Source organism: Epinephelus lanceolatus, chromosome 17, assembly GCF_041903045.1.
Source record: "Epinephelus lanceolatus isolate andai-2023 chromosome 17, ASM4190304v1, whole genome shotgun sequence".
NCBI classification, from domain to species: domain Eukaryota; kingdom Metazoa; phylum Chordata; class Actinopteri; order Perciformes; family Serranidae; genus Epinephelus; species Epinephelus lanceolatus.
In genome coordinates, this window is record NC_135750.1 from 9,528,141 (window position 1) to 9,552,389 (window position 24,249).

Below are 24,249 nucleotides of genomic sequence, written 5' to 3' on the forward strand. Positions count from 1 at the left end.
AAATGTGACTTTAGCAGCATTGCAACACCAATGCCAATCAGAAAAAGACAGATAAATTAGATGTTCACAGTGTCTGCAAGTCAATGCTGGTGAAATGAATAGAAAACGACGGCTACCTGTAAGGGAGGAAATCTAAAGCTTTCATGGAACGCTTTGCCAAATTAATATCATTCAACTGGGACACTCGTCAGTCAGAAAACCTTGAAAATCAATGAAATCAGACAAGTGATAAGCAATATAGATAGATTTGAAAACAGTTGATTCTGCCTTTCGAAACATCTCTGCTGCAGGGGATTCAAGTACCTCATCTCCTTCTTGCTCTTCTTCGTGTCTCTTTGTTTTCACAGTGGAAACATTGAGTCAGTCCGCTCCAAACGGCTCATGTGATTTTGTTTGGTCACCACAACTTACTATGCTGCTGCACTAAAATAGCTCTTTAAACAAGGCTACACTTACAGGCACAGACACGCACGCACATGCGCGCGCACACACAGCTGTGTTTCCATCACTTCAGAGGACATTGCACTGACTTACATTCATTTCCTGGATACTTAACCTAACCCTGACCTTGACCTAACCTTACCTTACTGACCCTGACCATAACAACTACTTGCCTGACCCTAACCTTGTCCCAAGTCTTCAGCCTAAAATGTAATGATTTATGGTATGGGGACTTGTGTTTTGTCCCCAAAATGAAGGCGACTCCCCACAGTGTGATTATGCAAACAGATTTATGTCCCCACAACATGAGTAATACATATCTACACACATACACGCACAATGCAAAGTAAGTGCCACTGAGCAAACCTCCCCAAAAGGTATAATTTCTCTTGCAAGCAAATGTTTAACGTTTAAAAACAAAAACATGCAGCCTCACTTACATCTCTGTGCATCTGAACATCTAACTCCACATTATCCTTTACAGTTGTGGCCGTGTTTTGACTGCAAAAACATTCCAGCAAGACTTTGTCTGCTGATTGAAGCACAACATGTCAAAAGCTGTCACTCTCTGCTGATGAATGTCCTTTCAAAATAAATAAATTCACCTCATACTGCAATGGGAGCATCATGTTTCAAAACGTACACTGGGTCCTCTGTGCATGGAAGCAGAACCCATCGGTTCGACGATGATAAAGCCTCCGAGGGCAACAACTAGTATTTCAAGGATTCAGGTGTAGCCAATGAATATACCGGGACAAGACTTTCTCCTCTCTGCGCTTGTCATTTTGGCTAATCCCTGAAAACAGATGCATATGAATGCGGATCATTTTTTTGAAAAGCTAAAATAAAGCTAATGGGTTTCAGGAATGCATGTCAGTTAATGTGTTCAGCCTCTCCACATGGACTGCCTGCTGTTCAAACAGGATTGGTCAGTGCTACCCATACTACAAACGGATTACAAACAGAAACCAGAATGCTTCCAATACCAAAATCTTGTCCTGTTGCCTGCAGATTCTGCATACATAGACAGATATCTGTTTATTGAGCTGGAAGTTGACATGGAAAGTGAAGAAAATCTCATCCCTCAGCACACACAACTACACATGTATGTTGTAGTCTGACACTGATACGACACAACAGAAACTCAGTGTGTAGACTAACAGAAGAACCAGTCAAGGTACCTACAGTTCACATCTACGTCTGTGACAACATGAATGCTTCACACACATCTTCAAGACTGAGACAGATGAGGTCACAGTGACCTTGACCTTTGATTCCATGACCACAACAATTTTAACAGCTCATTAATGAGGCCAAGTGGACGTTGTGCCAAATTGGAAGAAACTCCCTCAGGGCGTTCTTGAGATATTGCTTTCATGAGAATGGGATGGACATATGGACAATGTGGCGCGGAGGCATAAAGATGCACTCCTGCTGAAAAAAAAGACGATGCATTCAAAAAAGTAATCCTTAAGCTAGCAGACTGTAAACAAGCCAATACTTATAAATCTATGTGTCTTTCTCCTGCTCTTTGTCTTTCACACACACTTGAACACTCACAAACAAAAACACAAGCAGCCGGCCAGTGACACCCGATTGGTCAACAATGTCCCTCTAAATTTATTTCTGTCTTCAGGACAAAGGGTTTTACCTCCTACTGAAAGATGACAGAGTGTGTGTTGGAGTTTGTTTGAGTGTGTGTAGTTTGAATGTGTTTAAGTGTGCCAGTGTTTGAGTGTGTGTGTTTTGGCAGGATAATTAGACCTTGTGCTTTGCTCCCTGAGAGTTCTTTAACCACAGGGCTGAACCATAATGAATCTACACTGTCACGGACACTACACTGTTACACTACACTACACACACACACACACACACACACACACACACACACACACACACACAGACAGCACACTGAGCACGATTACAGATGTTTGAAAACAAACACGCACACATAATCACGCACACATTGTGTAAATGTTTAACTGAGAGAGTGGGGGGGGGGGGGGGGGCAAGGCTGGATTAAATGAGGACAAAGGAGACAGAGAAAAAAATATTGGCGATCACACACTGTTGTACATGTTTTCCTAAGAAATAATTACTCAACTGAATGTGGTTTGTATGTAAAAGCATTTCTATAGAAGTGCTTTGCTAATTTCTCTGTCAATATAAAGGGCTGAGGCACCTGTGCATTTGTGTATGTGAGTGTGTGTGTGTGTGTATTCTCAGATGTTGTGAGTCATCTTAAAGTCTCTACAGCCTGAAGTGATGCAGCTCTGCTGCTCGGCTGAAGCCTTCGTGCAACGTAACTGAATAAAGCTCTTCTGTCAACAGTAGCAACACTGGCAGCTCAGTATTCAACAGTAATGTGATGATAAGTTTGTGATAATGTGAGAACTTGTCAGGGTGTGCTAAAAATACGCCCTTAAACCTGATGATATGTTTACAGCAGGTTCTTCTTATCAGTTCAGAGGAATAATTATTACTTCGGTTTTACATTTGCCTCTCTCTCCAGTTGGGCTTACATCATGATGGCTGAGAGCTACATTTCTTTTTTTCCCCCTCTAGATCAGTGGTTCCCCCACAAAATTGCCAGAAAAGTCTAAATTGGATAGTGGTAGTGTCATTAATTTTGGAGGCATTCAGTCATAAACCAAAGTATTGGATAGTTAAGTCTTTCGACCAGATGATCCTGAAGAGAGCATGAACTTCTGTAAAAAGTGCCATAGTAATCTATTCAATTGTGACTGAAAATTCTCATTCAAAACCAATCATGGCGGCACTTGAAGATAATTCAGAGGATCACCAAAGTCATCCTCCTGGTACCATGAATATCTGTGCAAGACTTCATGGCAGTCTATCTGATAGTTGTTGAGACATGTCACCAAAAAACAAAATATCAACCTCGTAAAAGCACAATAAGAAAAGTTGGGGATCACCAAAGTCAGTAGGTTTCATCCTCTGGGGACCATGATTATCTGTACCAAACTTCATGGCAGTCCAGATCATAGCTGTCGAGACATTCTACCAAAAATCAAAATATCAACCTTGTGAAAGCACTGGGAAAAAAATTGGGGGATCAACAAAGTCAATAGGTTTTATCTTCTGGGGACCATAATTATTTGTACTAAACTTTATGCCAGTCCAACCGATAGCTGTCGACATATTTCATCAAAAACCAAAATATTAACCTCATGGTAGCACTAGAAACAAAGTCAGGGGATCACCAAAGTCCATAGGTTTCATCCTCTGGGGACCATGAATGTATGCTCCAAACTTCATGGCAGTCCATCTGATAGTTGTTGAGACTTTTCACCAGAAGACAAAATATCAACCCTGTGGTCGCACTGGAAGAAAAGTCAGGGGATCACCAAAGTCAGTAGGATTCATCCTCTGGGTACCATGAATATCTGTACCAAACTTAATGGCAGTCCATCCAATAGCTGTCCAGACATTTCACCAAAAATCAAAATATCAACCTCGTATTAGCACTAAAAGAAAAGTTGGGGGATCAAAGTCAGTAGGTTTCATCCTCTGGGGACCATGAATATCTGTACCTAACTTCATGGCAGTCCATATAATAGCTGTCAAGTCATTTAACCAAAAAAACAAAATATCAACTTCGTGGTGGCACTAGAAGAAAGTCAGGGGATCACCTAAGTCAGTAGGTTTCATCCTCTGGGGACCATGAATATCTGCACTAAACTTCATGGCAGTCCGTCCAATATTTGTTGAGATATGTCACTAAAAAACACAAACAAAATATCAACCCTAATGGTAAGCACTAGAAGAAACATTGAGGAATCACCAAAGTCAGTAGATTTCATCCTCTGGGGACCATGAATGTCTGTACCAAACTTCATGGCAGTCCGTTTGATAGTTGTCAAGATATTTCACCAAAAAACAAAATATCAACCTCATGGTAGCACTAGAAGAAAAGTCAGGGGATCACCAAAGTCAGTAGGTTTCATCGTGTGGGGACCATGAATGTCTTTACTAAATTACATGGTAATCCATGTTGTACAAAAATCTTGTATTGAGTGTGAAGATGGGCGAGAGGGGAATGACATGCAGTGAGTCACCTGCTCTAACCACGGAGCTACTGGGCAACCCCAAAGTCTTTTTTAATGTTTTAAAAGCAGTTCTTGTCATTGCACTTTCTCTTGGGAATTGCTTTTACTTTCACCTCTAAAGTATGACAGAGAAAGATGACTCTTCGGAACTGGTCACAACTGGCAGACAAGCAAGTGGTTGCAAGCAGAAATTGCTTCATTTAAAGGCTGGGCATCATTGCTCTTGGTTCCAGATGGAGATGTTCAGGAAGCTGCCACACGGGTGCCTGAATCACCCCAAATTCACCCCTTTCCAGCCCAGCCGGACTGGAGCCAATAATGATTCATGGTGATTCACCTATCCTGCTGGGCCTGTTTGATGAGAGTGTGAAGTTTGTGGCATTGCTGTGAACTTCTTGGAATTTTTCTTTTGCTCAGAAACTTCCTCAAGTTCCTCTCAGATCTTTTGATTCTGTCATTTGAGTTGGGAGATGTAATCGATGCAGTGAGTCTGGGTTTGATCAAGGCTCCTGGTCGGGTCACTCACTTAAAGGCCAACTGGTTTCTGGTGAAAGACCAGACATGGTGACTCACAAAGACTCCGGTGATTGTTGAGAAAAGCTCAGAGTGTCGACTGGAGACAGAGGCACTATGGCCTGGAGTCAAGCTGTGGAGCAATCCTGGAATTATTGGCTATCTGTCTGATAAAGGTAAAGCCTCTGGGGACATTGGCCAATATCTTGGGAGATCCGGTGTAGCAAGCAGATATCTGGGCCAAGACTTTCACTTCTGTGTGCTGGTCATTTCAGCAAATCTCTATAAATGGTTATTAATGCAGATAAATAAAGAAAGCTAATATAAAGTTAGATTTTCAGATGATAGCTGATGGGTTTTGAGACAGCATTTTGGCCGATGCGTTCTACCTCTCCATACAGTCTGTTTACCTGTTGCTTAAAGGTGATGGTCGTGGACAATACTACTCAGACTAAAAAAAAAAAGAGACCACAACATTTCCGAGACCAAAAGCTTGTCCTGTTGCCTCAGATTCTGCCTACATATGCAGACATCTGTTTACAGAGATTAGGCCATGGAGTGTTGGTCATTGGTGAATGTTTGGTGTAGTTTGGCCATACACAGACACAGGAGCACTGAATAATGGGTTCACCACTTGCAAGCAGGTCTAGCAGGCATCAAACCAAACCCCTGTCTTTCCCTGTACAAAAGATCAGATTTAAGTATTCAGGTTTTTAAGGATGTAAGAGATCACAGGGTATAACATTTCCCCTCCTCAAAGAGGTTGACAGGAGGTGCACAGACGCCAACAGCAGGAAGGATGATAAGATCTGCTCAGAGCTGGTGTTGTTTTTTTCCCCTCTCTCCAGTTCAGATTCACTCTCCTGCTCTGTGGTTCATGCTCACTATTAGCTAAGGGTGAAAACAGGCGAACCCATTTGCACGAGTCGCTTCTTTTTACCTGTCAGTGAGAGAGTGAAACTTGGGAGATTAAAGCTATTCTTCCAAGATACTCTCTTCTGTGCGGGCACCATAACCCTGCATGACGTCACCAGTACACTGACAAATACATGATCCCTCGCTAGCTTCCCATCAGTGAACACTCTGTTCAGCCCCAGTGGTTCCCAACTGGTGGGGTGTGGTCCAAAAATGGGCTGCTGGTTGACTCAGACTGGACTGCAAGTGACTCACAACCTTATCAAGTTTGTAAAAAACACACTTTATTTTGAAGTACAGTGAATTTCCTGCACAGAGCTTTCATTTTGAAGTGCCATTCCCTGTTGTACAGTGAGTGACTAATGGAGAGAGCTTTGTTGGTTTCAGCATTAAATTTGTTTTTGTCCTCCTACTGATGATTAAGTAGCTGACTAAAATCTGAAAAACCTGAAAAACGTCTTATGCTGCTGTGGTTATGAAATCGTGTGTAACCATGCATGTGTACTTGTCCGCAGCAACACCTGGCCAAAGAACAGGGAACCAGCCTCCACGTTCCTCTTTTCTCTGCCTCCTCATTGTTCTAGAGTGTGAGCAAACACACGTGTTGACTCTTTCTGGATAGTTCCATACCCAAGTTCACAGAGGGCTGGCCACTAAGACGCATACACACACACACACACACTTCTTCTCTTTCTGCCTTTCCGGTAGTGTGACTAGGTGTTGAATCATCACATTCTCACATACTTCTCCAGCCTCCTGTTTTTCCTGGGCAGCTCGAGCCACAGCTGCCTTGCATGACTCTTGGCACATACCTTTTCCCAGGCCGTGGGATACACTGAGTGATACTGCTGTCAGCCATTAAACTCCTAATTTTCCCAGGCTTATGCGCCTTAACCTGATGAAGTCTTCAAGGAGCATGTTGACAGTATATCTGATCATCCACAGGGCAGGTAAATGCAGTGATTGATCAAAACCAAAACCTAAAAGATGGATGAGTAACTCAGCTCTGGTAATGATGGGTTTGAGAGCGATGTGATGACTGCTGGAACCACAAGTGCACTCAAATAACATCCCTTAAGGGGTTGCATGGTTTTTCGGTTAAGGATGTGTGTGTGTTTGTAGAAGCAAGAGGGCAGAAAGGGTTAACTGTTTCTGCTTTTTGATGCTCATTAGTAGCCAGAGGGTTATACACAGCAGGAGAAGAACATTTTGACTAATCAGACTGCTCCGCTAGAGAGTTGTTGCTTTATAGCTGCTAAGCTTTTGACACTGAGGGAGCATTTTAAGCTCTTCACTGGGATATAACATTCCTGTCATGCCTGTTCTTCACTTTTATTTTTTAATCCATTTCTCTGATGAGATTAAAGTGAATTCAAACCAGCTCGGGTTTTTTTCCCTCTTCCTCTCCGGCTTCCTAAAGCTCCAGTCAGCTCTTTGATAATGGAGTAAATAAAAGTGCGATGATGCAACATGCAGAAATGTTGCCAAGGAAACTGAAGCCAAGAGGAAATGAACTCTTATTGGAGCAACTTTACAACACACCCTGACTGACTGACTGACTGATGGGTAAACTGCATTATTCAGAGGATTTATTTTCTCTGCAATAATGTGATTATCTCCTCAGTGAGGCAACAGTCGGACTACCCCAACTGTCATTTTATAACATAATTAGAGCTGATTAACCGAGCTGGATTAGTCACCCATGTTTCCAAATACTCACATATTCTCTTGAATCTGCGAAAGCAAAACTGTGTTTCAAAAAAAAAAAAAAAAACTGTTTCATGGCTATTAATTTGAAAAATAAAAGTGCCTCTTCTCATGTTTCGAGTAGAAATACAGGTGCCATTTAGAGTTTCTCACCAAAATGCCTTGTATCTTTCATTGAGGTCTTACCAATGTCTCAAAAACTCATATCATACTCAACTTCACCACACCACAGACGGTATGAGTTGTAGCTGCTGCTGTGGGAGTGTGAGCTCTGTGCCGGAGACAGTTGTAACAGCCCGCATTGTCCATTGTCGGATGTTAGCAGCTAACGAGTGCCTAGCCGTAGCTAGCTTGCAGTCTTCTTCTTCCTTGCATTTGCTCACACATTACCATGTTTCTTTGCCCGTTATCACCACCAACTCTCAATAAGCAGAACAGTGTGAAACCAGAGGCAGGAATGTGTGTCACATCACATATAACAGGGACACTGATCCATAGTGATACAAGTGGTCAAGCTCTCCAGAGGGAACCTTTATGTATAAAACTTATGTTGATCTCCATCATTAAATTGCTGCAAGAAGAGACTTTTGCACTTCCTGTGTTATTTATTCAACCAACTGTTCAACTGTAACGCCACATACCTATAGAATCCATATACAGTCACGTCCATTACATCAATTTCCACCTGCCAAGGAAGAGTCAGCATTCATAAACACCTCCATGTGTGTCAGTACCTCAGCCAGCCAGCCAAGAAATAATCAGCTAAACTGCCGCTACATGAGGCTGAGCAATAAGCTCCACTTTTATAATGTGAGCAGTCAATGATCTCCTCTGGGTGGGGAACAGAGCTGCTTTGCCCTCCTTCAGCCTAACCAGTCCATCTTCTGGCCCTCCACTGCTGAGGGGTCATATGGCTGTTTTCTTGTTTTTTTGTTTTGAGGTCTTTTTAACAGCAGTGGTTACTGTGGTATCCGCATTTTCTGCAGCTTCGGGCTGACTGCTTGGTTATTTTCTGATCAAAAGTAATTTCGTTGTTCTCACCCCAAGCGCAGTGGAAATAACCAGCTGGTCACACAGGCTCCCTCAGGTCACCCACGGCGACATTCAGTCCTGACCGCCTCCCATCCCCCTCCCTCTCATGTCTTGCCCTGCTGAATATATTACTCATTTTCAACAGCGTCCTGCGACTTAGATTTGGGATCTTTTCGATGGCTGTACCGCTGACTGCAGTGATTTGATAAACACAGACTGGTCAAATATAACTAACAATGATATTAGTGAATTTTGGGTATAAACAAATCACCTAAATGAGACCTCACTTTTGACAAAACCAGAATTACCACCTCGTGGATGTACGCCCCCAGAAACCAGTCAGGTTGCAGTATACGGTCATGTCTGTCTGAACTCATACGTTTCCATGACAGTAGACAATACCTAAAATATGGATGTTGCTGCAAATAAGCTACAAACTCTAACACATGGATGCTTCACAAACGTGCAGCACAGAAGATCATGACAGTTTCAGTGACTCCCCTTCTGTTCCTGAGTTATGTTATATATACTTTGTGGATTTAAAATGTCAACACTTCTTCATTTTATCATCATTTTATCATATTAGTGTGAAGTTTTTGTCATAATTAGCAAATTAATTCTTGTCAAACATGTTTTCTGAGGTTACATTGACCTTGACCTCTGACCAACTTAATCTAATCAGTTCATGCTAGAGTCCGAGAGGATGTTTGTGCCAGATGTACAGAAATTCCCTCCAGGCGTTCTTGAGATACTGCCCTCACAAGAACAGAACGGACTGACAGACAACCCAAAAACAAATGCCTCCGGTAGTGGTTGTCGCTGGTGCGGAGGAGTGAAAAACTTAAATTATGTTGGATTTGATTACAGTAATTTATATCTGTCTGCCAATCAGCTGAGCATTTTGTTCAAGGGCTTCAACGTTGGTGGCTACTCTCTACCCAGATCCCCTCTTCCACGCACACACACACACACACACACACACACACACTCACTCACACACATGGTGTCTTTGATCACTAACCCTGAGAAGCAGTCTATTGAAGTCATCCCCAATGTGTCGGAGCTCTCGTCCGATTTCCTCCGCCTGCATGTCCCTGTTCCGTTGCCGCGTGCTAGAGGGGCCGACAGATTGTCCTGAAACAGAGAGGGGAAAAAAAACACTTTGCTAATATGATCAGACATGCACTTACTATATGTACTGTACCTTCCCAACACTTAACTCTACTAGTGTGCTGCAGCTTTAGCTCACACATTCTTCCAGTACAGTTTTGCAAAGATTAAAAGGTTTAAGCTCCTCCATTGACACAAAATGCATGTTGAACTAATGGTATTTCGACTATGCTTTATTTATGTGAGGCATGATGAAATGTAGTCTAACAGGAGTGTGGCTGTGTGGTTGGGGGTTGATGCATGGAACACCAAACAACACCAACACCAAAATAATTAAAATATAACAAGAGAGTGAGTGAATTAAAAGAACTGTATGCAGTGTCCACTCACGTAAAATAACTTTAACATCAAGTCGTCTTGGGCCACACAGCATCACCAGAACCTGCAGTTCAGACTATGGCCACTGAACCCAAATTACCACACAGCTTAACTAAGTTGTGGCTGATTCATCCTTTCATTTTGAATCTTATGACAAGCAGCAAAGACATGTGAGGGAAAAGCAAACACTAACACGTAACTCTTTAAAACAGTTACGTGAAAACCTGCACGTCATGTGCGTGTCCAGCTTTCCCGCCATCACATGAATGCAAAATAATGGTTACATAAAATTTTAAAAATAATAATAAAATAAGATAAAATGCATGATCACCAGCAAAAGCCCACCAGCAGTAATATTTTAAAAGGAAATTAAATAAAAACAGACAAAAGAAACAAAGAAATACAATAAGCAGAGTGTGATTCAGAGCAGAGACTCCTTTTGACCCAGTTGAGTTTATTTGATGTTATAAAAGATGCATGCTCACAGTGTTAAGCTAAAAACCACAGAAGAGATATAAATCAGATGACTCTGATGTAAGATTAATAAACAACAACAAAAGATATTTTCATGTTTACCATGACAAACTAGTTTGACAGACGGGTACGCACCATTAAATTTAAAGAATTTCTGTCCATGAAAAACAAGTCGCAACATTAAATGCATGTGTGTCTAAAACGGCATCATAACAAAGATGCAGAGAAAATCCCCTCTACCAGCTGACCGGGTGAGCGAATGGGCGTGTGTGTGTATGCATGCGTGTGTTTTTGTGGTTAATCTGTTATATTTTCAGTCTGAACTACAGTAAGACTGTGAAAGGCCCTGACCTCTTACCAGTCTCCACTTATGACTCATGAATGCTGTTATGAAACCCAGACTTAATATTTCTCACATCCTCCAATATTTGTGAGACGGATACGACAAAGAGGCTGCGTTCTTATCAATCTCTCAGGATGCCAACTGCACTGACGACATCCACGACGCGTGTTTTACGATGGCAAATATAACTGAGAGAGTTCTTGATTTAACCAGAATATATAATGAATGACTTCTATTTAAGACAGTCAATTTGTGGAGCCTTTTAACTCAGGTTCTCTCTAAAGTTTGTATTTTAGATTATGGAAACCTCAGGCAAAATCTATCTTTGTGCAATCAGCCCAGAGGATGTGTTATAATTAAACTGTGTGAATATGAACCAATGTATCAAAGCCGACTCTTCCACTCTGGCTGCGACTGAAGAAACCTGACTTTAGGTGTGATCTTCCTGCTGCAGGAGGAGGGAGTGTTGTGATAGGATAGCTGTAATCAGGCTGTCAGGGAGCGACAACAACAAGATGATAAACTGATCCTCCTTAAGCCTTCTATCTCGCTCTCTAGCGCACAAACAGGCCAGTGTTCCTGATAACTGAAACTGAATACGATGTGATATGTGTGTGTGTGTGTGTGTGTGTGTGTTTATCTTCTATCTGTGCTATCTGATGGACGTAGCGGACTGAATGAGAGGCGAAAGGTTTCTGTCTGCATCTTACAAAGGACCTCCAGGCCTATTTTGACTGCTACACACACACACTGAGGCCTATTTTGATTATGTACTTAATGAATAGCACACACAGACACACACACACTGGTCTGTTTTGACTGGTGTCTTGTCTGTTCGGCTGCAGTGAGAGAAGAGAGAGAATAAAAGAGACACAAGGCAATCAATGGAGCTAATCACTGCTATTATAAAAAGCAGAGCCACAGGTACAGAAGTTATAATAAGGAAGTTTTACTTCCGGAGATAACTTCTTTACTTACAAAACGCCATTATCCTTGTGAAAAATAAAACAAATGCAGATAGATATGGATGTGGTTGAAGCTGGGGTTTTTATTAGAAACATGCAATATTGTGACTTTTGCAACTGAAAAAAAAAACAACCAATTCCTCATTTTGGAGAATCTGGGAAAAACAAATAAGTAGATTCTTATCAGGATGAGACAACGATGTCATTACATAGTGGATATATTTATCACCCACTGCATCAATACTGTTTGGGGATTTATTAACACTGTTGCTGTTTTTATGCCAAATCTCAGCCTGATGCCACAGTTTTGTTTGTAACCAAGCAACACGACAAGCAACTTTAGCCGACAGCTAAAAGCACGTGTGCCTTGTTCTGTTTTTGTATCTCAATAAACAGCAGACATAAAAACAGGATCAGGGCTGTGAGGAGTGGTGAATGTCCCACAAACACTTTGTTGGCTCCACCAATATGAGCTCAAACCTACTTCTGTCAATGCTTTCTCTTCAACTTCCAAATCTTTCACTGCTTCAACTTTAACTCACTACAGAGGAAGTGCACCAATTTTACACATGAAAGTCTGTTTACAAGTCTTAAGGTCCAGACACACCAAACCAACCTCAGAGAACTAGTGGCGACAAAGGCCCCCTGCTGTGTCCCCTGTTGTCGCCGCAGCTTGCCCAAAAAGTTGCACATGAACACACCACAAAGACTACAGCCGGCAGCCAACCAGCACGTACGTTCTGTGCCTGTGTGAGAGGAAATAACTCTCGACAGCAGCATACGCCGGACGTCTGTAACTGTGATGAAAAAAAGGTAAACCGGAGGACCATCCCGACACTAGTTAGCCAGTTAGCACATGAACAACACAATCCAATGTTGAAAGAACAAAGCATATTCACCCTGTGCCAACAATACACAAACTATCATTAAACGTTCCTGCTGAACAGCTCAAGGGCTAAAGAAAAACAATCTGCCCTTATGTAACAAGTTTGTCTTTGGTCCCTCTGGACTGTAGCTCTTTGTTTACTTTCCTCACTTCCATTTCTGTACTCGTGTGCTGAGTTGAAGTGGCATTCAGAGTGATTTCATTCACCAATTAGCTCCACAGTCACAGATGTAGATTCAACAAGCTGAATCTGCCCCAACACAAAAAAAAAAAAAAAAAAAAAAAAAAAAAAAAGCCAACAGGGGCCAACAAGGGTCAACGGTGCGGGACACACTGCACCGATTAGGGCAACAAACGCTCATCGACAGCCCATCATGACCAATGTGTGACAGGGCCTTTAGGGAGTACTAATGCATATGTAAAAAGGTTGTATAAAGCCTGATAAAAGTCTGATAAAATGCCTCAAGTGATGTCACTTGAGTCTGCATTGCAAAACAACAAGTTCTAAAAACAAAAAAGATCTGAGGGTGTGGAGTTAAAAAGAAGTGAGTTCCCCAGACCTCTGTAGCTTGCTCCTCATCTCTGCTCAAAGCTACATTAGCCGCTACTAGCATAACACACCTGAATCTGTTGGTGATCAAGTTGCATTGTGGGTAATGTAGGCACCAGGTTTTGACAAGGAAGACGAAGGATACATGTGTGTTTGCTGCACTGACTTTTGATTCTTTTTTTAAAGACTGCCCATTGTGAGTCTGGCAATGTTATAGCAGTGCAATGCCAAGTAGGTGCTTTTGATTGCTTCAGCTTAACAGTTTCCGATGCATTAATTTATTTGTGGCGACCCATCACAATATCAGTAGCCTCACTCAATGTTCTGCACATGGTTACATGTCATTATCAACACTGAAGGTTGCTGTGCCTCTGATGGGCAGAGAGGAACACAGACTGGCGCTGCTTCAGTGGTCGAGTGGAGCTGTGGCAGCAAATACAACTAAAGTGTAATAAACACCATGATCCAATACCATGAAGTTGCAAAAATCACCTGCTGTTAGTAAAAGTAGTAACTTGATGTAACATCAGTTGTATGAGTGTGAGAGCTGTAAGGAGAGGAAGAGGGAGTGAAACAAGCATGGACGCAGTGTAGTTCACATAGAGTAACATTGGGTTTCATGATTAAAGAAGGTCTTTGTATCATGGCACCCCCCAGAACCAATGCACGAGGCTATGTAGCACGTTGTATTTTGATGCTTAGGTCCCCTGAAAAATGGCGCTGAGTGAAGACCAATCGTCCTTCCTGCAAATCTGACTCAGCATGATTCCACGAAAACTGTGAATCGGAGGCAGCAGTCGAGCACCAGCAGGTTTAACAGAGCATGCTGAGACGCCTGAGTTAAACTCATTCACAAAGTGGGCGATGCCAAACACAGAACAAACAAGAAATACAATTGTCATTACACACTTTCATAAGGTGCCATTATGTGTTTGTTTGAGTCCAAGAGACCAAATGTTCTCACACCAGAAAGATGATCAGTTATTTGAGCTGCTTCAGACTTAGCAACTTGTTTCATGTAAAAAGAAAGTGAAATTGACCGTCTCCAACCAAATGTCTGTATATTGGACTTTTCTTTAGTACGAATAAGTTACTAATTTACTATGAGATTAGGCTTGTGTGTCGAATATGTAGTAGACATTACTCAACAGGAAGAGGAGTAATACTACAATGGAATGAAAACACAGGAATCCGCAGAAATGGGTTTGGCAGCACTGAGGGGTCATGTTAATGTGTTTTGGATCAGCATGTTTCAGCCTGAATTTTTCGGATTTCCCTCCGAGAGCCGGCGGAGCGAGGCGTGCTGGGTATTAGTCAATAAATCAGAATGTGAAACAAACATGAGACAGACTTACTCATGGGAGAGTTGCACATACTAGTAGTGGAAAAAAAACCTCATGAGTAAGATCTAGCAGGCGAAAAATGGGGAGTATAAAAACATCCTGAGTATGTTTTTGTTAATCTTTTTTTTTTCTTTTTACTATCATTGTTAACATTCAGCATCACCCGCCCAAACCCTCAAATCTTTGATAGAGGAAGCTTCAGGGAGTTTGTGCTGGGCTCATATCTGGTTTCATATTTCGCAGTACACCCACACAGCAGCAACAGCTAAATTTCATGGTGAAAACAGTCAGAGCAGCTTGTGTTGGATGATTCGGGCCAGTAGATTTCACACATAACAGGTACTTCTGAACATAGTATCAGGCTGTGCATTCATGTGACACAGGAATACAGTTTACCAGCTTCTTAAAACTACTGGATAGTGGATGATAAACATTAGTAGTTGGAAAATGATTTCAGGCATGATTAAAAGCATATTATTATTATTTGAAGCATGCTTTATTTTGGAGACTGGGTGTATTACTTTATCACCAGCAGAGCAAGAGTATAAACATGTGCATTGCAAAGATGGAAACTGTGAGTGTAACTGTTGTGACTCGCCGCTATATCTGTCACTCCATCACTTCTCAGAGGACTTTGTAATGAGAGATGTTGGCGGTTAATCATCGGTTATGTATGCAAAGTGCCTCTGCTCACCGTGTTGCTGGTGCGTCCCCGGTCCTCCGCCGTGCGCCTCCATGCGCTGTAGGGCGTGTTTCATCACCTGGCCGGCGGGACTCGGAGTCTGCGTAGCTTTGTCAGCAGTCCCCGGCCTCGGAGAGAGCGGGGAGCTCGGCAGCGAGTCTCCGTCGAACGAGAAATATCCACTGGAGGCGCGGCGAGAGTGGAAGAATATAGACCTCGCCTGAAACACGGATAGGCTGTCGATGGCTTTGGGTCTGCACCAGGACGGCGAGTCCGGCTCCCCTCCTCCGGCGGTGGAATCAGGTTGGCCAAAGCTGCGCTCGCCGCCGTCGTTTGAACGGGAGGTTTGCGCACAGGCTCCAGCGGCACCGACGGGTTGTGGATCTCCTCCGCTCCCCTGTGTTGGTGTTACTGTTGTCGTGCCATCGGAGTGGTTTGGTGGTCTGTTGGATGAACAGAGCGGCACCGTCAGTCTGGGCTTTCATCACTCTGCCCAAACAGCCTACTGCCTCGCGTCTCTGCTGCATGTGGGAGCAGCTGGATATGAAGCAGCGCACTGCTGCGTCAGGGCTCGCATTCATGTTTTTTTTCTTAAGAGCTTTCTGTAATTTCAATCACATTGTTTCAACGGGGACTCGCGGTGGATGGCGCACCGACATGGACTTAACAACAACAATCTGGCCAATATACCAGCTACATATTTCTCTTTTTATGAAACATCTCGCTCACGTGCCACTGCAGCTGATGACCACAGCAGGGTTTGGAATTATGTTGTTTGACTAGTTTATGTACGGTAAATGTGTTCCTGTTCAGGCGGTAGCTCGGGTTTGCTGCCCGAATTGTCCGCCCGGTGCGTCTCCATTGTTTGACAGAAGTTGCTGATTGCAGCAGATCTTTGTTTGACTTGTGGGGAAAATAATCAGGCATGAAGGAAGCGGCTGGAGTAACTTCAACTGCGTCACATATTAACAGCCAGAAAGAACTGCGTCTCAGCGGACCACAGTCCGCCTGGAAATTTATTTTTTTCCGCGTAAATCAATTTAAACAATATTTCAGTGTGATCGGATTTTTCTGCTTGGTATTTGCGAGGAATTTATTTAATCAAGGTGACATTAGTAGATATTATACTTTAAACCACTTTATTTGAAACACCGTTTTGCACTGAGAACAAGAAAATCTTACCACGTTGTCATTTTCTCTTGTACTCAACAAAACTCTGAGCGTGACATTCTAATAAAAGAGACTCATCAAAATATTTTGATGCAGCGCTTCCTGTTTGTCCAGACTAAACAACAGCTTCCTAAGCGCATGGATTCCCAGCGGTAATGACCTACTTATGTGCCAAAATGACCTGAAATTATAACCAACTGGTTTTTCTCCACACACTTTTACGCACCTTTCCTGTAAATAGCCATCCTTTTGCCTTTTACGCATTTTTACGCACGGAGAATTCGCGACAAAAGCCGCGCTTTAACAGTCTGTTCTCCAACAGTATGAGAATATTAACTTTCCCTGTGGGTTTCGGTGCCGATCCGAGCGCTACGAGATGAGATATTAAGCGTGTCAGGCGGCACGTAGAGAAATAGCACCAAAACTAAGCGGCGGTCACCGAAAAGGAAAAGCAGACTGAGGAAAGCGAAGGAAACCCGCAACACCGGTACTAGAAAAATAGCAAACAAGGCATTTGATCAGGTGTCATGATGTTAAATGTTTTACAAGATCCGTTCAGCGGCACGTCGGCACAGTGACTGTAACAAACATGAGGAGGTAGGCTGCAGTTTCTATGTCTCCGTGGGCGACGACACGCCGGCCTTTTCTCACCGGAAAAAAAATGACATTTCAGATTAAAGATGAGGTTTCACTTTACTATTTACTCAAATATATTAAAATTATTGAGCAGCTGATTGTCACGTGGACGGTGTGAGTCTCTGGGATTATTCTGTCTATATTTGTAGCTCTAATTCAAAAACCAGTGGTACATGCGCGCCTCCCACAGGGCTGTGCGCACATGTACAGAGTTGAGTAAATACATGGAAACAGAGTGGTAAAATGGTCATTTATAGTCCGATAATTGCCTATTATTACAAGTGTTAATAACAGAGGAGCTACGGGGGAACTAGTCTGATGGATCTTAAAGATCTCACGTGAATTCATCACCTGTCATCGAGTGATGAACCGGCTGAACTCGGTGACCTCGATCATAACAAAGCAAACTCTCATCTATGAACACAAATCAGCTCTTCCATTAGAAGGAAAACACATCGTCGCATAAGTCTTGACATTATTTAAAAACATGTTTAGTGCTTGTCTGAAAACTTCAGCAAATAAAATGCAAAATGTGCGACCTACACTGACACACAACTTGTCATTTTAACCCAATAGTCTTTTTTATAATCGGGTGAGATGCCGTTTACGCACGACTAATGGACTCTGGAGTTTCTAAAAGGAACTGAAGCCGGTGCGCTGCGTCGCCAAACATACCGGTCAGACGACCCCTGCAAAACACACCATCGTCCCTCTCGGTATAAAACAAGAAACATCCATTAAGTAGGAAAATGTCGCTTTAAACTCTGACTGGAGTTTGCAGGAATATTATTCGAAAAGAAAGCACAGTGAAGACAGTTCTGTTTTAAATCACCTTTTACGCATGACAAACACTCTTCACTAAGATTACATAGATATTTAACAATAGGAGAAAGCATTACAATGTAAAGTCAAAGCAATTATTAATTTCCTGTATTTTAAAACCACTGCCATTAAACATAGCGGCTGACATGCCGGTCAAGGGGAAACTTGATTTCTGTCAAGTAATTGCTTAAAGACAACAACAACAATAACGCACACACCTCTGCTCCCTCTCACCTGGACGGATGGTGCATGTCAGTGGCGGGACATCACCGCTGGCTCCGAAAATAACACGATGACAAGTTGGCTGTTAATATAAATATGTCTAAATAATATCAGTGCTAGTCCAAATATGATCCACAAGTCCAAAGTGGGCAACTCATTAACGTGTGAAAGCAAAAGCCAAAAGTGAAATAAATCCCAATGTTTTTGCTGAACTCCCCGCGCGAGGAACGCGTGAATAATCCGCCTCGTCCGAGAGGAAACTGCAGCAGAGGTGGTAAACAAACTCCAGCCAGAACTGCGCTTTTGTCTACACTGAGAAGATTTCCTTCCTCTCTCCCTCCGTCTCTGACACTAGAGTAGGTACTGTCTGTGCTGGGACTGATATGAACGCTCCTCCTCCAAACTCCACCCATCCACTGGAGGGTGTGGTTTTTGTTTTGGTTCTTATTCTCCTTTCTCTGTCTCCCCCTGTCTCTCACATGAGCAAATACCCCCGTGTCTGCATCAAACACAAGTAGTGATAACAACTACAGAAAATAATGCAGCCTGTATCAGACTCATCCTGTCTCTCAGTATCTTGCCTCTCTACCTCTCCCTCTGTCTGCAGCTCTGTTTCAGTTACACCCTGATTCTGACAAGATCTTGAGCGTGCACTGCATGAACACTGGAAAAGTGACAGAATATTAAGAGAACGCTTCTCCAAGATGCCCTGAAGATACTTAATTAACTTGATTTAACCCTGACTGTCATGCTCAGAGGCTTTAATGATGTAAGGCAGGAAACAGGGCCACCTAGAGTCGTGGCTTGATAGCAAAGTAATATCCTGCCCATTATTTCCTCTGCAAAAAGCATTAAACCCTTAATTTCCTGCACTCTAGTGATTTGTTTTATGCACCACTGCTTTCCTTTTCTGCATCAGTTTGTGGTGTAAATGTCTTTCATTTTGTCAAAACTAGAATTACCGCTTCATGGGTGTATTCCTCTGTGAACTTGTCACATTGCCAAAAACAGGTCAAGGTCACAGTGACCTTGATCTTTAAACTTTGACCACCATAGTATAATCAGTTCATTCTTGATGTAACAGGGTCAATTATACAGCAGTAATGTGTGTGACAAAGTCAAATGTGCATTTGTAATATCAAGTTTTATAATTACACATGTGGAATATTTGATACTCAGTTTCTGTACCTCTACGTTTACCTCTGGGGGTACCCCACCTATAAAGAGGTGTCTCCCACCTTACCTCTCCCCTTTTGCTGTTGTGCTCCATGGGAGAGGTAAGTGACATTGCTCTCATAGTAATTTCTGTGTTTTAGCGCTGTTAAAGGGATAGTGCACCCAAAAACGAAAATTCAGCCATTATCTACTCACCCATATGCCGAGGGAGGCTCAGGTGAAGTTTTAGAGTCCTCAAATCCCTTGCGGAGATCCCAGGGGAGAGGGGGTAGCAATACAATGGAGGCTTGACGCGCCCCAGATTCAAACGTCCAAAAACACATAATTGAAACCACAAAATATCTCCATACTGCTCTTCCATAGTGATCCACGTGTCCTGAGGCGCCGACATAAGTTGTTTGGAAAAACGTCATTTGAACTCTGTTTTTAGCCTCATTGTAGCCTGTAGCTCTAACTGCCTCTCTGTACACCGCGCTCACGTGTGTGCTTGCGTGAGATCGTGAGACATGAACGCGGTGCCCATGTCTCACGGTCTCAACTTTTTTATGTCGGAGCCTCAGGACACTTGGATCACTACGGACAAGCAGTATGGAGATATTTTGTAGTTTCAATTATGTGTTTTTTGGACGTTTTAATCTGGGGCGCCGTATGCCTCCATTAGGTGGAGCTGTGTTGCTACCCACTCCCCCCTTGGATCTCCGCAAGTGATGTGAGGACTCTAAAACTTCACCTGAGCCTCCCTCGGCATATGGGTGAGTAGATAATGGCTGAATTTTCATTTTTGGGTGCACTATCCCTTTAAGCTGTGTATAAGTTCATTTTTCAGCCTAAACTTATTGTATACTATGCTAACGTATTCCTGTGTCACTTATTCTGTGTAGGGGCTCAAGTTTATATGGTCATAATTGATGGGGGATTTTGTTTTTACCTCTTGCTGTCAGAGCTGTCAGGAATAAACTGAGATCGCCTCCAAAGATATCCACGGTCTGGGGCTCTTCATATGAACACAACGCAGACAACACTAGAGTCCACTGGTTACATTGAGTCCAAGTAGATACCAAATTTAGACACATTCCCTCAAAGTGTTCTTGAGATACCATGTTTACAAGAATGCAACTGATGATGTCAAAATGACCTTGACATGTGACCACCATATTCTAATCAGTTCACTCTTGGGTCCAAGTAGATGGTTGCGCCAAGCTTGAAGAAATTGCCTCAAGGGGTTGTTGAGATAGCACATTCACGAGAACGATATATGTACCTTTATTAAGCAGGATAAGACCCTTGAGATGAACCATCTCGTTTAAAAGGGGCTCCTGAACATACAGACAACACGCAACATTACAGAAACAAACAAACAAAGCACAAAACAGGACAGCAAACAGAAAACAAAACCGACAAGCAAATACAACACTAACAATGGCTCTCACTGGGTTAATCAATGTCGAGCACCTCTCCCTCAGCAACAGGCAGGCAGATATGGCCGGATGTACAGACTTACGGATGGACGTAGGTACGAACGTAGGCACCTCTGGGCATGGCTATCACTGGTGCTGAGGCATAATAAAGGTTCTCTGCTGATTTCATGTTTTTACTGAGACCTATGAAAACTTGTATTATCTTTAATTCTCTGTTTTCAACATTAAACTTGTTCCTGAACGTGTACTCTCATATATTGCTGTTGATAATTTGTTGGTTTTTCTTTGCTTCTACATAGGCCTCTGGTGTCAGTTCATCTCTGTATATACCAACTTCTTGTATCAAAATTCATTTCAAAATAAAAGTGTCACAAAAAAGTATAACAAATGTTGACGAAATCATTTTTCTTCATATTTGTAATGACTCGTGGGTTTTTTTCCATTTCCTGTGAGGACAAAATGTTTTCGTGCACCCGCTTCCTGCACTAAAATGATACTTGGAAGATCAACAATATCCGGATTTCAAAATGACACGACAGCAAACAAAACTAACAAACTAATTTTCCCCTTACGCACAATCTAAGAAAGCTGAGTGCGCATTTGATATTTAGACATTTACAATTTGGTCGAAACTGACGCCTACTCTTGTACTATGACTGTTGGCACAAAAGTAGAACTCAATGTGTGCTACTTATGAATCAGCCGAAGAGCTCTGTTCATGTCTTACTTGTGTTTCTGAAGACAGACTCACATGTGCTTCTGAAAAAGTGAGGAAATAATATTTGTCAAGAGAAGGATGAGAAAGCGGCGCACTTCTTTCATGTTGCTAGCTTGCCAAAAGGGTGCGGGGTGATAAATGGGATCCACATCAGGATACATGCGCCCGCACAACATGACGATCAATTTGTCATCAGAAAAAATCAGCACTCCGTCAACGTCCAGTTAGTTTGCAATCATGAAAATAAAATAGCCAATGCTGTGGCACAACAGCCTGGCAGTACGCCTGACACTTGGATACTGGATGAGAGCGTCCTTCAAGTGAGTTTGAGGAGGGGAAGCTACTGGTACTGTAAAGTCTTGATGCTTGGTGTAAATAAACATCCCTAGACCAAACACCAAATCATCTCTCTGGTTCTACCTGCTCTTTAAGATTATAATATAATAAATGACTCTACATTTTCATGTTTTATCCAAGGTAAGTTGATGAAAATATACTCCACTTACAGATGTCATTACTGCATTCAAACAAGTCTCACATCTCGCAGATAGAGTTGGCTCTGTGATGCTGAGTGGGTGGGGTGGGGCGGAGAGTGGAGCAGTGATGGGTGTCTGGAAACAGCAGGAAGCTCCAATCTGCACAACTCCAACAGCTGCAGGGAAGAGCGAGAGAGGAATCAATACAGACAGACAAAAGAGTGAGACCATCAATAGTATTTACATGTGATCAATACCGATCAATTCCTCAGAGTGTGGGAAAATGCGTGTGAATGGCTGTAAATATCTGCCTTGGTTAATGTTGACTTTCTACTGTTTTCTGCGTATGTTTTGGTCTTTCACTTTCTGTACATCAGACAGTTTAGAGCTCTGTTTAGTGTGATGATGGTAGAGGTGGTGATTCTGAAGACAGTGCCAATGATGATAATGTTAAAGGGGTGATCACGCTGACCCATAAAGGAAATGGGTAGATACTGGTCTGATTTCTGTTGGATTTCTCCAGACCATGAGTGTGGTAGGTGGGGCATAAGTACAGGTTTTAATGAAGAGTCATATACCAGCAGGATGGAGCCCAAAATGCTTTGATTGCGACCTCCACCAAGGTAATATCAACCGTAAAATTAATATATGTGTGCTTGTAACTGGTCATAATGCATGTTAAGGAAAACTGAAATCTGAAGCTGAAAACACACGTCGCCGCTGCACCATGGCGCCTCAAGTGCCACCCCTAGCACACACCAGACACATTGCACTGCAGCTCATTAACAGACGACCACACAAAGTTAAACTACTTTCACTAAAAGATCTGGACCTCTTCCACCTCTGCATTAGCTTAAAATCATGTGTGGACACAATTAAACTTGATTCCTCACCTGAAGAGTTGATCTTCAGAGCTATGACTCGCCAGGCAATATCTTTTTGGCTGTGGTCTTTATAAGGATGGGATTGTGAGTTGTTAAGCTTGGGATATTTCTCAACCTCATCGAGTCTCTCATCATCCAGTCTTTGTCACACACGAGAATGCAACAGCAACGGAGTTCTCTTCATCAGTTCATGGTGAGGAGAGGAGTTGAGCTGCCACAGGGGCAGAGAAGAAGAGCTGCTACAGAAAGATGCATTTAATTCAGGGGGCGGCGAGGCTGTAAATAGGACAGTGGTGTAAAGTGCTGCGTTCCTTGACCCGCTATCCCGCATCTAGCCGCTGCCAGTGTGGGGTTGTACACTGAAAATAATAGGGGTGTATTTTTTGACGTACGGCGTTCGCCGCTGTTTTTTGGTCTTAACCTGCTCAAAGCACCACACAAGCTGTTATTATGGCTGTAGTCTTGTTCTTGTGCTCTTTTTAATTGACACACCATGATAAAACATAACGTTTATGCTTGTACACCTGCGATGATTTGCAGTGAGAAAGGATAAACGAGTTAAGCACAGTTGATAAAGGAAAGGGTTCATATCAGGGTCATATGATTTCTGCATGGATAGCGTCTACTGTGGCCCTGTCTACATGTATACAAATTTTGTGTACGTAGATATTTTCCTCTACGTTTTGGCTCCTCGTCCACATGCAAACTGAGTTTTAGGTTACTGAATCTGAGATTTATGGCCCTGCCAAACCAGCAGATGATGGGACAGTTTTGAAAGGCAGGACTGTTGTCTGGAACATGATTTACACACTGTATTTTAATGTCTGTCCCATACATACGAGCTAGGTAGAATTAACATGCTATTAGAGAGATTGTCCCATTAACGGAGAGTCCTGATGGAGATACATCAAATCGTTGGCTTGTGGCCTGTGTCGCGTTATCACTCCCATCAACTACCACTTCTGCTGAGTCTATAGAGAGCGAGATAAGACAGAGGGGGGGTTTCTGCTGGGCTTATTTTATACGGGTGCATTTAAATGTTTCCCGCTTTATAATGACATTTGTGGTTGCCCGTACTCTCCACTGCAAATTTGCTTAAACAAGCAAATCATTGTTGGAGCCCAGCACTGCTGGAACATCGAAACCTAACAGAGTTTTATGGCATCATTCAGCAGCCCCAAGGGAATCGGAGGGTAATTACAGATTACTCACTACAGTAGACATCATTACACAGAACAGGGCATAAAGAGCTGTAAATTACACTGCAGTGCCAAACCCCACAGTTTCATACAAGTGAACAAACAAACTGATGGCCACT

The 24,249-nt window shown here is 42.6% G+C and overlaps 1 protein-coding gene across 1 annotated transcript in view; it reads right to left on the reverse strand.

Annotated features, from left to right (window-relative positions):
* The window catches only part of bcl2l11 (BCL2 like 11), a 35,161-nt gene extending 16,383 nt beyond the window's left edge, over window positions 1-18,778 (reverse strand). The window contains exons 1-3 of the mRNA XM_033613068.2: window positions 18,272-18,778; window positions 15,422-15,852; window positions 9,700-9,812 (exon numbers count right to left, since the gene is read on the reverse strand). Of these exons, the coding sequence (XP_033468959.1) occupies window positions 9,700-9,812; window positions 15,422-15,852; window positions 18,272-18,288 (561 nt within the window). The 5' untranslated portion in view covers window positions 18,289-18,778. The remainder of the gene's footprint in view (window positions 1-9,699; window positions 9,813-15,421; window positions 15,853-18,271) is intronic.
* Between the last annotated feature and the right edge of the window lie 5,471 nt (window positions 18,779-24,249).